Source organism: Nannobrachium achirus, assembly GCF_963921795.1.
Source record: "Nannobrachium achirus genome assembly, chromosome: 8".
Taxonomy (NCBI): domain Eukaryota; kingdom Metazoa; phylum Chordata; class Actinopteri; order Myctophiformes; family Myctophidae; genus Nannobrachium; species Nannobrachium achirus.
Window position 1 is genome coordinate 55,832,308 of NC_137817.1, and position 12,928 is coordinate 55,845,235.

At 44.6% G+C, this 12,928-nt stretch overlaps 1 protein-coding gene across 1 annotated transcript; it reads left to right on the forward strand.

Annotated features, from left to right (window-relative positions):
• Nucleotides 1-6,690: 6,690 nt before the first annotated feature.
• LOC308290229 (WD repeat-containing protein 44-like) lies at nt 6,691-9,972 on the forward strand (the record flags this gene model as incomplete). Its single annotated transcript, XM_080732004.1, has 3 exons — nt 6,691-7,141; nt 7,913-8,082; nt 8,602-9,972. 3 exons carry the CDS (start codon nt 6,691-6,693, stop codon nt 9,970-9,972), a joined length of 1,992 nt encoding a protein of 663 aa, XP_080588130.1.
• Between the last annotated feature and the right edge of the window lie 2,956 nt (nt 9,973-12,928).

The window sequence follows — 12,928 nt, forward strand, 5'->3', positions numbered from 1 at the left end:
CTACTATATAGAATAAACGGTATTTGGTAAGGATAGGCTTTTGTTGGCAGTGTAGGCAAATGTAAGCCATGTGTGCTATGAAAAAACAAACAAAAAACAATGCACTGGGTTGCTATTATATTTACAGTCAAATACATTATGTTTAGATTAAATGGAAGTGTAGCCAAATGTAACAACAACATACAGTATGGAACAAGCATCTAGGTCTTTTTGGCCAGGTTCATTTTCACCCAAGAATAGGGACGCCAGGGTGGTTAAAATAAAGTGCAAAATAAATAAGAATCTACACCACTGCATATTGTGACATGATGTACTGTTCTGTACTCTTGTTTCGTCAGGCGGCGGTGGCGCGTCGAGGCGGTCTCTGCGCAGCATGTCGGTGACCCCTCCCCCGCACCGCGTGTCCGACTGCCTCCGTCACGGCAACAGCAGCGACGCCCGCGCGGTGCGGGCGGTGTGCCTGCTGATGGGCGGGGCCGCCGCCTCCACCTACCTCAGCTCCTGCTCGCCCGCCTCCTCCCCGCTGGCCAGCAGGGCGGCGGCAGAGATGCCCACCCACGGCGGGCACGGAGGGGTGGTAGGCGGGGGCTTCTCCGAGCTGCCCCCGGGGGTGGGCAACTCCTTCCACTTGGCCTGCAGCCAAGACGTGGACTCCTCGCCCCCGCCCTTCAACAGCTTCGACTTTGAGGCGGACTCCGACTTTGACGCTTTCGACTGCGGGGGGTTCTCGTTTTAACCCTGTTAAAAAAACGGGGAACGCATCTGTGTAACCACTTTTCTTTTATTTGAGCTTTTCTGACTTTATTTATTTTTTCCTTGTCATTTTTTTATCCCATGATTTTGCAACCCATTTTTTATCCAGTGCCAATTATCTAATGGGTGCTACACTCACTCTGCCAACCTGGGGAGAGCAACGGACTGAGCTCATGCTTCCTTCTATGCATGAGGAGTCCAAGTTGCTTCTTTTTACCTGACAGGAGGGAGTTTCCCTGGTAGGACGTAGCGCGTGGAAGGAACACGTTATTCCAACCAGTTTCTTTCCCCTCCATCAGGTGCCCCGGCTGGCCAGGGGGAGGCAGTATAGAGGATTACTGAATGTTTTTTTTGTGAGGGTGCTACCCTAAGGGACACAGGAAGAACATGCTAACTCCACACAGAGGGCTACTCACTGACATAAATGTGTGCGGGAGGATTGTGTAACGATTAAGTTGAAAGAAAACAGGGGTATAAGCTACTCAAGCTACTCTACATAAAAATGAAGAAAGGGATTCTCACTTCCTCTCTTGACTGCTTTGCAAGTTCATGGGATTTGTGAGAAACTGGCCCCGTCCAACACTTTGGAACTGGGCCTGCTCACTCCTCATGCACTGAAGGAAGCATGAGCTCAGTTCAGGGCTCTCCCCAGGTTGGCAGAGGGAGAGCAGAGCCCAGGATTACAGCTTTAGCAATTGGCACTGGCTGAAAATGGGTTACAAAATCATGGGATAAAACTTTCGAGTATTTGAATATTCAAAAAAGGTTTGAATTAAATTTGGAATAAAATCAGTTTCAAGTCTCCTCACATCCATGTTTAAATTACATCCTGCTCATAATCCTACATTAATTCCGACACTGACTGGGGAGTCTGGGAGATAGGTGGATCAATGCTTGTCTTGATATTGAGTCTAATGATCATTACATCCTGATGTGAAAGCAAATGTTTCTATAGAAGAAGAAGAACAACAACAACAACAACAAAAGTTATGTTTATGGACAAATCTAAATCAATTTAAAGGAGCTATAGTCAACTTTTTCATTTTGGCCGTTGTCAGGCTGACTTTGTTATATCCCTCTTCTATTCTTTTATATGGAATCCATATTAAAGAATAGAAGAGGGATGTAAACAAAGTTGGCCTGACAACGGCCGAAATGATTATTTTATCATTATTTCACGCTTTTTGTGGAAACACATTATGAAGCTTCATTTTTTTTATAAAATATTTTCGAAACATTATTTTTATTTTAGCATCCGTTTTTCAATTAAAAGTTGACTATAGCTCAAAATATTTTATAAAAAAATAAGCTTCATACATGTGTTTCAATTAAAAAATGACCACAAAAAGCGTAAAATAATGATAAAATAATCATTTTGGCCATTGTCAAAGAATAGACTAGAATGTAAACAAAGTGTCGGTCTGACAATGGCCAAAATGATTATTTTATCATTATTGTACGCTTTTTGTGGTCATTTTTGAATAGAAACACATGTATGAAGCTTATTTTTTTTATAAAATATTTTCGAAACATTATTTTTATTTTAGCATCGGTTTTTTCAAGAAAAAGTTGACTATAGCTCCTTTAATATAAAAAACATTTAATTTTGATCATAATTAAACGTAATGTTGATATGGCACAATGACTATCAGCAAAATGAAAACATGGCACTTCATGTGAATAGAGGTTGCTGATATATCCCCCGCTGACATCAGGCGCCATCTCAGCCCGTAGGAGTCGCTAGCGTGTAGCGTCCAAAAAACTTCCTCCCCCCCGTCCGTCTGACCCCCCCATAGAAGACTGTTGTTTGGTTATCTCTACCTGTAAATCTATAAATAAATCAGAGTTCTTCCTGGCTCTGGGCCCGTGATGCTCCTGAGGCTGAATCATTGATGAACACTGTCTGTCTGTGTGAAGTATCACTGTTTCCATGCCTGGAAGATGTATGGAGGTTAATTAGGGTGACGACCGGTCTGTGTTCACACTAGGCAGCTATAGCTACAAAGATACAGGCTACCATTCTCTAGTGGAAGCCAGTAACATGAAGATACAAAGATACATCAGACCATACATGGGCAACTGGCGGCCCAGGGGCCACATGCGACCCCCACCTTCACTTAATGCGGCCTGCAGGTTAATATCGGAATACTGATATATTAATGATTTCAGCTGTTCCAATTCCAAACGTGCAAACATGACCCGCTTCAATTACTTCAGTCTGAATTAGTAGCTTAATGACAAGTATTTAAAAAATATTGTCTTTTATATGTCGAATGTAACATAAGTAAATGCATTTGAAATGAAATGAAAATGTTGCTTTTCAGGATTCCAATTAAAAAAATAGCAAAATAATTATTCAGGATTCCAATTCAAAAATAGCAGATCTACAAGCTCAAAACACGTTGCAGTGCAGTGCGTTTTGAGCTTATAGATCGACTATTTTTGCTACTTTTGTGTGACATAGAATGACGGAGTAGGGCATTCATTTGCGAAAAAAGTTAAAATACGAGATAACTGCCCGATAGTACATGCAATGTGGCCCTCTGGAGTGGGTGTGGAAATATAGTGGCCCTCTCCATCATCAAAGTTGCCCACCCCTGCATCAGGCATTTGTAGCATGCTGCAAAAGAGCTACAAAGCTATAAAAAAGTTCAACTTAAAGCTATGAAGCTACAAATATGCTGTGCAGCTTTGTATCCTTTTTTTAATCTACCAGTGTAAACGAGTCACGGCATGATCGCAAAAGGCAAAAATAAGAAATGCAGTTTCTGAGATAGTTCATTTGTGTTCATTTTTTTACTTTTCTTTTTTTAATTTGTATTTGATTGTTGTGGTCATTTTGTTCAATATATTATTCTTATCATGTAATAGTTGATTTGTCAAGACTTTGATCCTTTTTCCTTTGACCCGCTTTCACGCACTAGCACTCCTTTGCATAGCCTACACACACTACTACCCCCCAAGCACACACACACGCACGCACGCACGCACGCACGCACGCACGCACGCACGCACACAGACAACCTTGAGATGCAGTACAAAGGTAAAGCTGTAAATAAATGCCACTGTCACTGTGACTGTGTTTCTGTGTGTTTGCTGAGCTGACATAATGTAGTGCATACCCTGGGCCGTGTGTGTGTGTGTGTGTGTGTGTGTGTGTGTGTGTGTGTGTGTGTGTGTGTGTGTGTGTGTGTGTGTGTGTGGTGTGGGTGGGTGGGTGGGTGCGTGTGGGTGGGTGCGTGTGCGTGTGTGTATGCGTGCGTGCGTGTGCATGGGGGTTTAATTACACAAAGGATGGAGGTAAAACTGTCAGACAATTCCTTCCGCTTGGCAGTACTTTCATGTACACAGTTCATGCATTTAATTGTGTATATGTGACGCCCTGGATTCAAACCCAGGCCTTCTGCGTCAAAGTCCAATATCTTAACCATTGTTCCAAAGGGATATCCCTATGGACAGAGGAAGATACAAGACTTTTGAGGCCGAGGCAGTATGTAACTCTGCTACATATGCAATGCAATACCTTTTGAACTTGTAAAGCTGATCTTTTTTTGTAGATCTGAATTTGTAGATCTGCCAGATTTTTTTATGTTCTTAAAAAAAGTCTTCTGTTATTATGTTTTCAAAAGACACTGCCACTGTGACCACTGTGACCAACTACTTAACAACGTATTGTTGTCAACTATTTTCAGCAAAAGCTTTCCCCACAATAACAGAACAGACTATGTATAGAGGCCTGAGGAACAAATAGCAAACAGTGGACAGTCTGGACACAGTTTATTAGCAAGTTTAAGATGTTCTGCTGTAAATCAAGTATCAAAATATAATAAAAACAGTAGAAAATGCGGAACATATATACAGTTGGACAGCATTCTCTAAACAGAACTATGTCACATTTTGTCGTTATGTACAGTATACAGGGTATGAAGCTTTTTTGAAAAAAAATACTGTAGCAGCATTTCTTTTTTCTCAATACAATTTCAATAGTATACAAAGAAAAGAAAAAATCCTTAGATTTAAAATGTGTTTAAAGGTAGCAGCTCTGTTTATACTGTATGTGCAGGTCTGGATGCCATTCAATGGTTTGTAGTCCTTAGGGTAGTTGCGTTCCATTCTCTAGCCTTCTTTTTGAAGCGGTGAAAACCGCTTCCAATGAATGGCTTTGTGTGTATCACACCCATATATGGTCATTTCAGTCCAGAATGAACAGGCTTTTTCAAAAACAGAATGTCCGTTTAATTACCATATATGGTGAACTCAGTCCAAAATGAACAGGGTTTTTCAAAAACACAATGTATGTCACCTCATGTCCATATATGGTCACTCCAGGCTAGAATGAACAGGTTTTTTCTGTCCTGTACGTGCAAAATATCAGTCCAGAATGAATAGGCATTTTCAAAAAGCAAAATGTGTGTCCCATGTCCATATATGGTCATTTCAGTTCAGAATGAATAGGCTTTATATGTCCTGTACGTCCAGAATATGTGTGCGGTGTCCCTCCCGGGCAGATGAATGGATACTTTGAGGATTGGTCAAGCTTCACATGATAATTTGGCCTTCAGGGTTTATCTGTCTTGTACATGCAATAGGTCTCACCTATTGCATGACAAATAGCCACATAAGAGCAAAAGTAAAGGCACAATAAGAATATACAGATGTCAACAGAATGGTAAAAGGGAGCATTAAGGCAGACACGAGTAAATACATTGAAAATCTAGCAGAAGAAGCAGAGGAAACAGCAAGAAACAGATAAATGAAACAGTTTTACGACACCACCAGAAGGATGTCGGGTAAATGTAGTAGGCCACAAAAGAGTTGAAAAATGTAGTAGGCCACAAAGACTGATCAGGGATAAAGATCAGGAAAACTGTACACCAGCTGAGAAATAGACATAGAGAGACTACTTGGAAGCTATTGAGACACCATGGAGTGCCCACTAAACTAGTGAACATAATTAAAAACAGTTATACTATAAGGTTTTATCTGTCCTGTATAGAATATTATCAACAAAAGGAGTGGATATCTATAGAAATCCAACAAATGGTTCAAGTAAGAAAAGAGAATAAAGCAGCAGTAACAAATAGCCGCACAAGAGCAAAAGCACAGGCACAATAAGAATATACAGATATCAACAGAATGGTAAAAAGGAGCATTAAGGCAGACAAGAGTAAATACATTGAAAATCTAGCAGAAGTTGAAAAATGTAGTAGGCCACAAAGAACTGAAATAATTATAGAGGGATGCAGTTTTATATATTGTTTTAAAACCTATTATACCGGCTGTCATACCGGCTCTCCAGACAATTCTATACTAAGATTCACCGCTTCACTTCGAACCGAGGTTTGATTTTTTCACAACAATTCACAAATCTTGCTGCTTTGTTCACACAAAGCAGTGTTCGACACAATAGTGTTCCCCTCAACACCAAACCCCTCTATACCTCTGGGTATGAGAACATGCCCATATACTGTATGGAGAATATTCTGGTGCAGGCAGTATAAACCTTGCTGATGTCACTGATGATGTCACATTCTGACTGATGACGTCACTGATGATGTCACATTCTGACCAGGGTAGAGGCTATGTTTCAAGGCTGATTTGTGGCTTGAAAACGAAACCTTTAATCCTGAATACCTATTGTAGATGAAATCACAGGCCAACATTAATGTTTGGGAACGTTCCAATATCAGGACTGTTTTTATATTGCGATATATCTAAACTAATAGCCCTTATATGGGGTTGGGGGGGCAACGCGTCATATCGGGCACAAAACCCAGCATAATTGCAGCCACTGCCCCCTGCCTCAGTCTCCGCAAAGATAACTTGAATGAACTGACTGGTCTAATAATGTCATGACAAGCAGTGATTCCAGCAAAATAAAATCAACATTATCTCCAGAACACAGAAGTGCAGGACGTCCCATCAGTGGGACCGCTGATGAGGGGGAAAGAAGAGACCGTGCCCACAGACGCTGGCGTCGAGTCGCTGGAACCATCTGGCCTGCTGCCCCCCATCGGTGTGGGGAATCTCCTGCACTCCCTGGATCTCACCAGTGCCACCAGCAGAGACAAGAAGGTGGTGACAGCGAGACAGGGGGAGAATGAGGAGCAGGTGTCCTTTACCGGCGGTGCAGACACGCTGGGCCCTCCTCATCATCCATGCTCTTCCAGCTCTGACAGAGAGCCGACGGACGAAGAGATTCTGTCCAATGAGATGATCAAGAATCTGGACACCGGAGAGGAGATCCCCCTGATCCAGGCGGTGGAGAATCTCCCTTCGGGCATCCACCCGCTGACCCTGCACATCATGAAGAGGACCAAGGAATACAGCACCAATGACGTACACCTGTCAGACGACGACAAGGCGACACAGACGGAAACGGACAGAGGTAAACTGACACAACAGTTGAAGAAGACGGTGGCGAAGTCTGTGAAGGGCGCCAAGCATCTGGCTGAGAAGTGTGGCGATAAGGTCGTCACTATGGTGAAGGGTGTTCGCAGCGATTCTGTCCAATCACAGCGACCCCAACAACAACAGTCAGAAGATGATGATAATGATGGAAAGGCGGAGTCTCCGGTGGCAGACATGGACGGAGGACAACTGAAACAGATGAAAAAGTTCATAGGAAAGTCTGTGAAGAGAGCCAAGCATCTGACTGAGAAGTACGGAGAGAAGGCCATCAACAAGGTGAAGGGTTTCCGCGATGATGCAGCCCAGTCACCCCAAGAACACAAAAAACATCAAGACGATCAAGAAGATCAAGACGAACATGAAGAACAAGAACAGCAACATACAGATGATGATGATCACATGGTGGTTGTTCCGCTGACAGACACAGACGGAGGGACACTCAAGCAGTCAGAAGATGATGATAATGATGGCAAGGTGGAATCTCCGTTGGCAGACATAGAAGGAGGAAAACTGAAACAGAAAACAACCCAGATGAAGAAGTTCATAGGGAAGTCTGTGATGAAGGCCAAGCATCTGACTGAGAAGTATGGGGAAAAGGCCATCAACAAGGTGAAGAGTTTTCGTGATGACACAGCCCGATCAACCCCAGAAGGACCAGAACAATATCCGGAACAAGACGAACAAGACAAACAACAACAATCAGATGATGACGATCACGATGATCACAAGTTGGAATCTCTGGTGACAGACACAGACGGAGGGAAACACAAACAGAAAACAACCTCAGTGAAGAAGTTCATAGGAAATTCTGTGAAGAAGGCCAAGCATCTGACCGAGAAGTATGGCGAGAAGGCCATCAATAAGTTGAAGAGTTTCCGCGATGACGCAGCCCAATTACCCCAAAAACAAGAACTAGAAGTAGAACAGGAAGAACATGAAGAGGAACAACAACAACAATCAGGTGATGATGACCAGGCAGAAGTGTCAGCGACAGATTCAGACGGAGGAAAACTACTACACGAAAAGTCTCCAGGGATATCTATCAAGGGGGACAAGCATTTGTCTGAGGAGCATGAACAGAAGTTTGTCAATAAGGTGAAGCGTGTTCACAATGATGCAGCCCAGTCAGGTGATGATGAAGAACAAGAACAAAGACAATCGCATGATGATGATGATAAGGGGGTAGCTTCAGTGACAGACACGGGGGAAGAAAAACCCAAGCAGAAAACGACCCAGCTGAAGATGTTTATGGAGAAGTCAGTGACCGGCGCCAAGCACCTGGCTGAGAAGTATGGAGAGAAGTCTGCCGCCAATACGGCCCAGCTGAAGGAGTTCCTGGGGAGGTCTATGAAGGGGGCCAAGAAGCTGGCCGAGAAGTATGGAGAGAAGGCTGCCAGTAAGGTGAAGAGCGTTCAGGAAGCGTTCCATCCTGACCAGGAGGATGAGGGAAAGCCGTACGTCGGGCCACCCAAGTTCAAGGCGTCGCACAGCTTCGAGGGTCCCTTCAAATTTGATGGGATCAAGGTCGTCCAGGACCTGAGTGGAGAGCACATGGGGGCCGTGTGGGCTATGAAGTTCTCCCTCTGTGGGCGGTTGTTGGCGACAGCCGGCCACGACAAAGTGGTGCGCGTCTGGGTCCTGAAGAGTGCATTTGACCATTTCAACAGCATGAGGACAAAGAACAACACCGAAGGTTGCGTGTCACCTTCGCCCTCTCAGAAAAGTTCATGCTTGTCTAAATCGGACTCGGAAACCGAGTCCGATGTGGAGGACGGGAACGCCCCCTTCTGCCAAGCCCCCTTCTGCGAGTACAAAGGTCACACGTCCGATATCCTGGACCTCTCCTGGTCCAAGGAGTATCTCCTGCTCTCCTCCTCCATGGACAAAACAGTTCGACTGTGGCACGTGTCCAGGAGAGAGTGTCAGTGGTGCTTCCCCCACAAGGACGTGGTCACGGCCATCGCCTTCCATCCCAGGGAGCAGCGCTTCTTCCTGAGCGTCTCACTGGACGGGAAGCTGCGTCTCTGGAACATCATAGACAAGAAGGTGGAGCGCTGGAACGAGGTGGACGGCAGCCAGAAGTCACAGTTCCTCACCGCCGCCAACTTCTGCGAGACCGGGAAATACGCCATCGTGGGCACCTACGACGGCCGCTGCATCCTCTACGACTCCGAGAACCTCAAGTATCACACGCAGATCCTCGTGAGGTCCAGCAGGGGCAGAAACCCGCTCGGCCATAAGATCACTGGAATAGAGCCTCTTCCCGGAGAGAACAAGATCTTGGTGACGTCCAACGACTCGCGCATTCGCCTGTACGACCTGCGGGACATGTCCCTGTCGATGAAGTACAAGGGATACGCCAACAGCAGCAGCCGCCAGATCAAGGCCAGCTTTAACCACGACTGCTCGTTGATTGTCAGCGGCTCGGAGGACAAACACGTGTACATCTGGAGCACTTACCACAACTCCAGGAAGCTCACCTCTGTGCGACGGGACCGCAACGACTTCTGGGAAGCGATTAAAGCTCACAACATAGTGGTCACCTCGGCCATCTTCGCGCCACACCCCGGCCTCATTGTCCCACAGGAAGCGGAGTCGAAGAGCACATCCTCTGAAGACTCTGAGACCGGCACACCAGTGGCCCCAAAGACAATAGACCACACAGAGGTTCTAGTCTCCGCGGACTTCACTGGTGCCATCAAGGTTTTCGTCAATGTAAAAGGGGGGGAGGCAGGGTTGAAACAGGACACAGAGGTGCCGGAACAAGAGCGGAGGACTCCAACATCCATGGATCTACTCTCCAAGTAGATCCATGTGGAGGAACGGGAAGGTAGTTCCTGTTCAGTGGCTCAGGGGTAGAGAAACAGTCATTAGAACACGGCGGGTTCCCAGTTCAATCCTTGGCTCACCCAGAGTTAGTGTCGAAGAGTCCTTGAGCAAGACTCTGAACCCCTAGTTGCTCCCGGTGAGCACGTTGGTGCCTTGCATGGTTTCCTCTGCCATCGGTGTATGAATGTGTGTGTGAATGGGTGAATGTAATTCACAATCTCTGTAAAGTGCCTTGGATAAAGGCGCAATATAAATTTTCCATTTACCATGTAGTTCTTCCTGCTCCTTTGTGGATGATGTGAGATCTAATATAGGGCAAGAAAAACACAAAAAATAGGATTCCAAACATTGGTTCTTTTTTCGGCACAATATAACCTATATGGCCTGCCAATTATTTTTTTGCGTTTGGTTTGGACACACACACACACACACACACACACACACACACACACACACACGCACACACGCGCACACACGCGCACGCACGCACACACACACACACACACACACACACACACACACACACACACACACACACACACACACACACACACACACACACACAATATGTATTTTAAAATGTAAACATAGGCTGCTCATGTTAACATATAATGGTAAAATATAAATCAATTCAAGCTATATACACATGTGTAGTCAAAGAATAAACATTTTTCTTTTTAGCTTTGCAATGTCAAATTATCATGCACATGTCAAAACATGTTTTGTCTCAGGAACACTCCATTCAGTCAAGCATAACAGCTAATACTGTTGTACAGTATATGAGAATAAAATGAATTATACAATCAATTTCTTCAACGCAAATCTATTTATAAAGTTCAAGTTAGGGCAGGTGGCGTGGGTCTGTCTCACAGTGGTTCTCAAAAGTTTTCATGTCAAGGACCGCCAAATTGATATAGATTGGCCACGGACCCCCTTCTGAAAATTCCAGAAGCAAAGATTTATGTAAAGATATAAAACAATGAAAATGATTCAATAATGTCCAAACATTTTCGATATATTTTCAAATATATAAAAAAAGGAAATCTATAAAGATGCAATTCTGGTCAATTGCAAGTGTACTTGCCGTGACATGAGAAGAAGAGGATGTCCGCACACTGTTCCAGAGCTCCAGCAACAACTTTATTCAGGAAATACGTTTCAACCCATGCGGGTCTTCATCAGGTCACACTTGAATTCTGTCTTACCATTAGAATTTCCCCCATTCAAGTTAATGGTGAAAATGTATTCTCTAATAAATGAATGGCCATATATGGAGATCTCTGTGTCATTCCTTGTCACTTTTATGCCCATATATGGAGATCCCTGATGTCATTAATATTAAGTCCATATCTTGGAATGCCCATATATGGACTTGTCTCATGTGGTCTATGAAGTCAGATATCTATGATGTCATTCATCTCCATATCTGGGGAAAAGTTTGAATTTGCATTTTCCCATTCAAGTCAATGGAGAAAACAAAGTCACAAATGAATTAATATAAATTAATTGCTAAGTATCTCTTAGCAAAATGCAATCAGACGAGTCCCAATGAAGCCGTTCAATTTGACAAGTGGCCCAAGTGCGTGCCACCAAAACTGTGGGAGGAGTAGCGCGGTCCTGTAGGTTCACATTCTATAACATCCGTAGAATCAGACCCTTCCTCACCCAGGAGTCAGCCCAGCTCCTCATCCAGACAACTGTCACATCAAAACCTGACTATTGTAACTCTCTCCTCACCTGTACTTAAGCCTCTCCAACTGATCCAAAATGCTGCGGCACGACTGGTCTTCAAACAGACAAAATTCTCACATGTCTCCCCCCTTCTCCGCTCCCTCCACTGGCTCCCGGTTGCAGCCCGCACTGAATACAAAACACTGATGCTGGCCTTCAAAGCAGCCAAAGGTATGGCTCCTCCAAAACCTGATCAACCCCTACAAACCCCACCCGTTCACTCAGATCAGCCAACACAGGGATGCTGACAGAACCCTCGCTAAAAACCCCAGGACAAAAATCCACCTGTCCCCGGCCTAAACAATTTGCCCTCCTGGCACCCAAACTGTGGAATAAACTCCCTGTCGCACTTAGAACAACAGACTCACTCCCTAGCTTCCGCCGTGGACTGAAAAAACTCACCTCTTCAGACTCCACCTAAACCCATAGCACTACTGTAACACTCCCCTTCCCTCGATGACCACACATATAAAGCTAGATAGTATTTTTAGGTTTTAGAAAAGTTTTTACTGCGTTGTCTACCTATGTTATTGTTTTTCTAGATATTCCTATGCATTTGTTGTATTGCTGTTGATGTACTGACATACCTCAAACATTGAACGGAGCTATACTGTTCTTCCCAGCTAAGTCTTGCCCCATGCAAGATCTCACTATTTCCATAGACAATGCATTGGTGACTTCAGTTCCTACTGCTAGAAACCTTGGTGTGGTCCTGGACAGCCAGCTATCATTCAAGGCACACATTGCATCAGTCACCCGGTCCTGTAGGTTCACACTCTATAACATCCGTAAAATCAGACCTTTCCTCACCCAGGAGGCAGCCCAGCTCCTCATCCAGACATCTGTCATATCAAAACTTGACTATTGTAACTCTCTCCTCACAGGTCTCCCGGCATGTGCACTTAAACCTCTCAACCAGCCTAAGTTCTCACATGTCTCTCCCCTTCTCCGCAGCCTCCACTGGCTCCCGGTTGCGGCCCTCACAGAATACAAAACACTGATGCTGACCTTCAAAGCAACCAAAGGTATGGTGGCTCCTCCATACCTCCAAAACCTGATCAACCCCTACACCCCCACCCGTTCACTTAGATCATCAACACAGGGATGCTGACAGAACCCTCGCTAAAAACCTCAGGGCAAAAAAGTTCCAAAAAAGTTGTGGAATAAACTCCCTGTCGCACTTAGAACGACGGACTCACTCGCT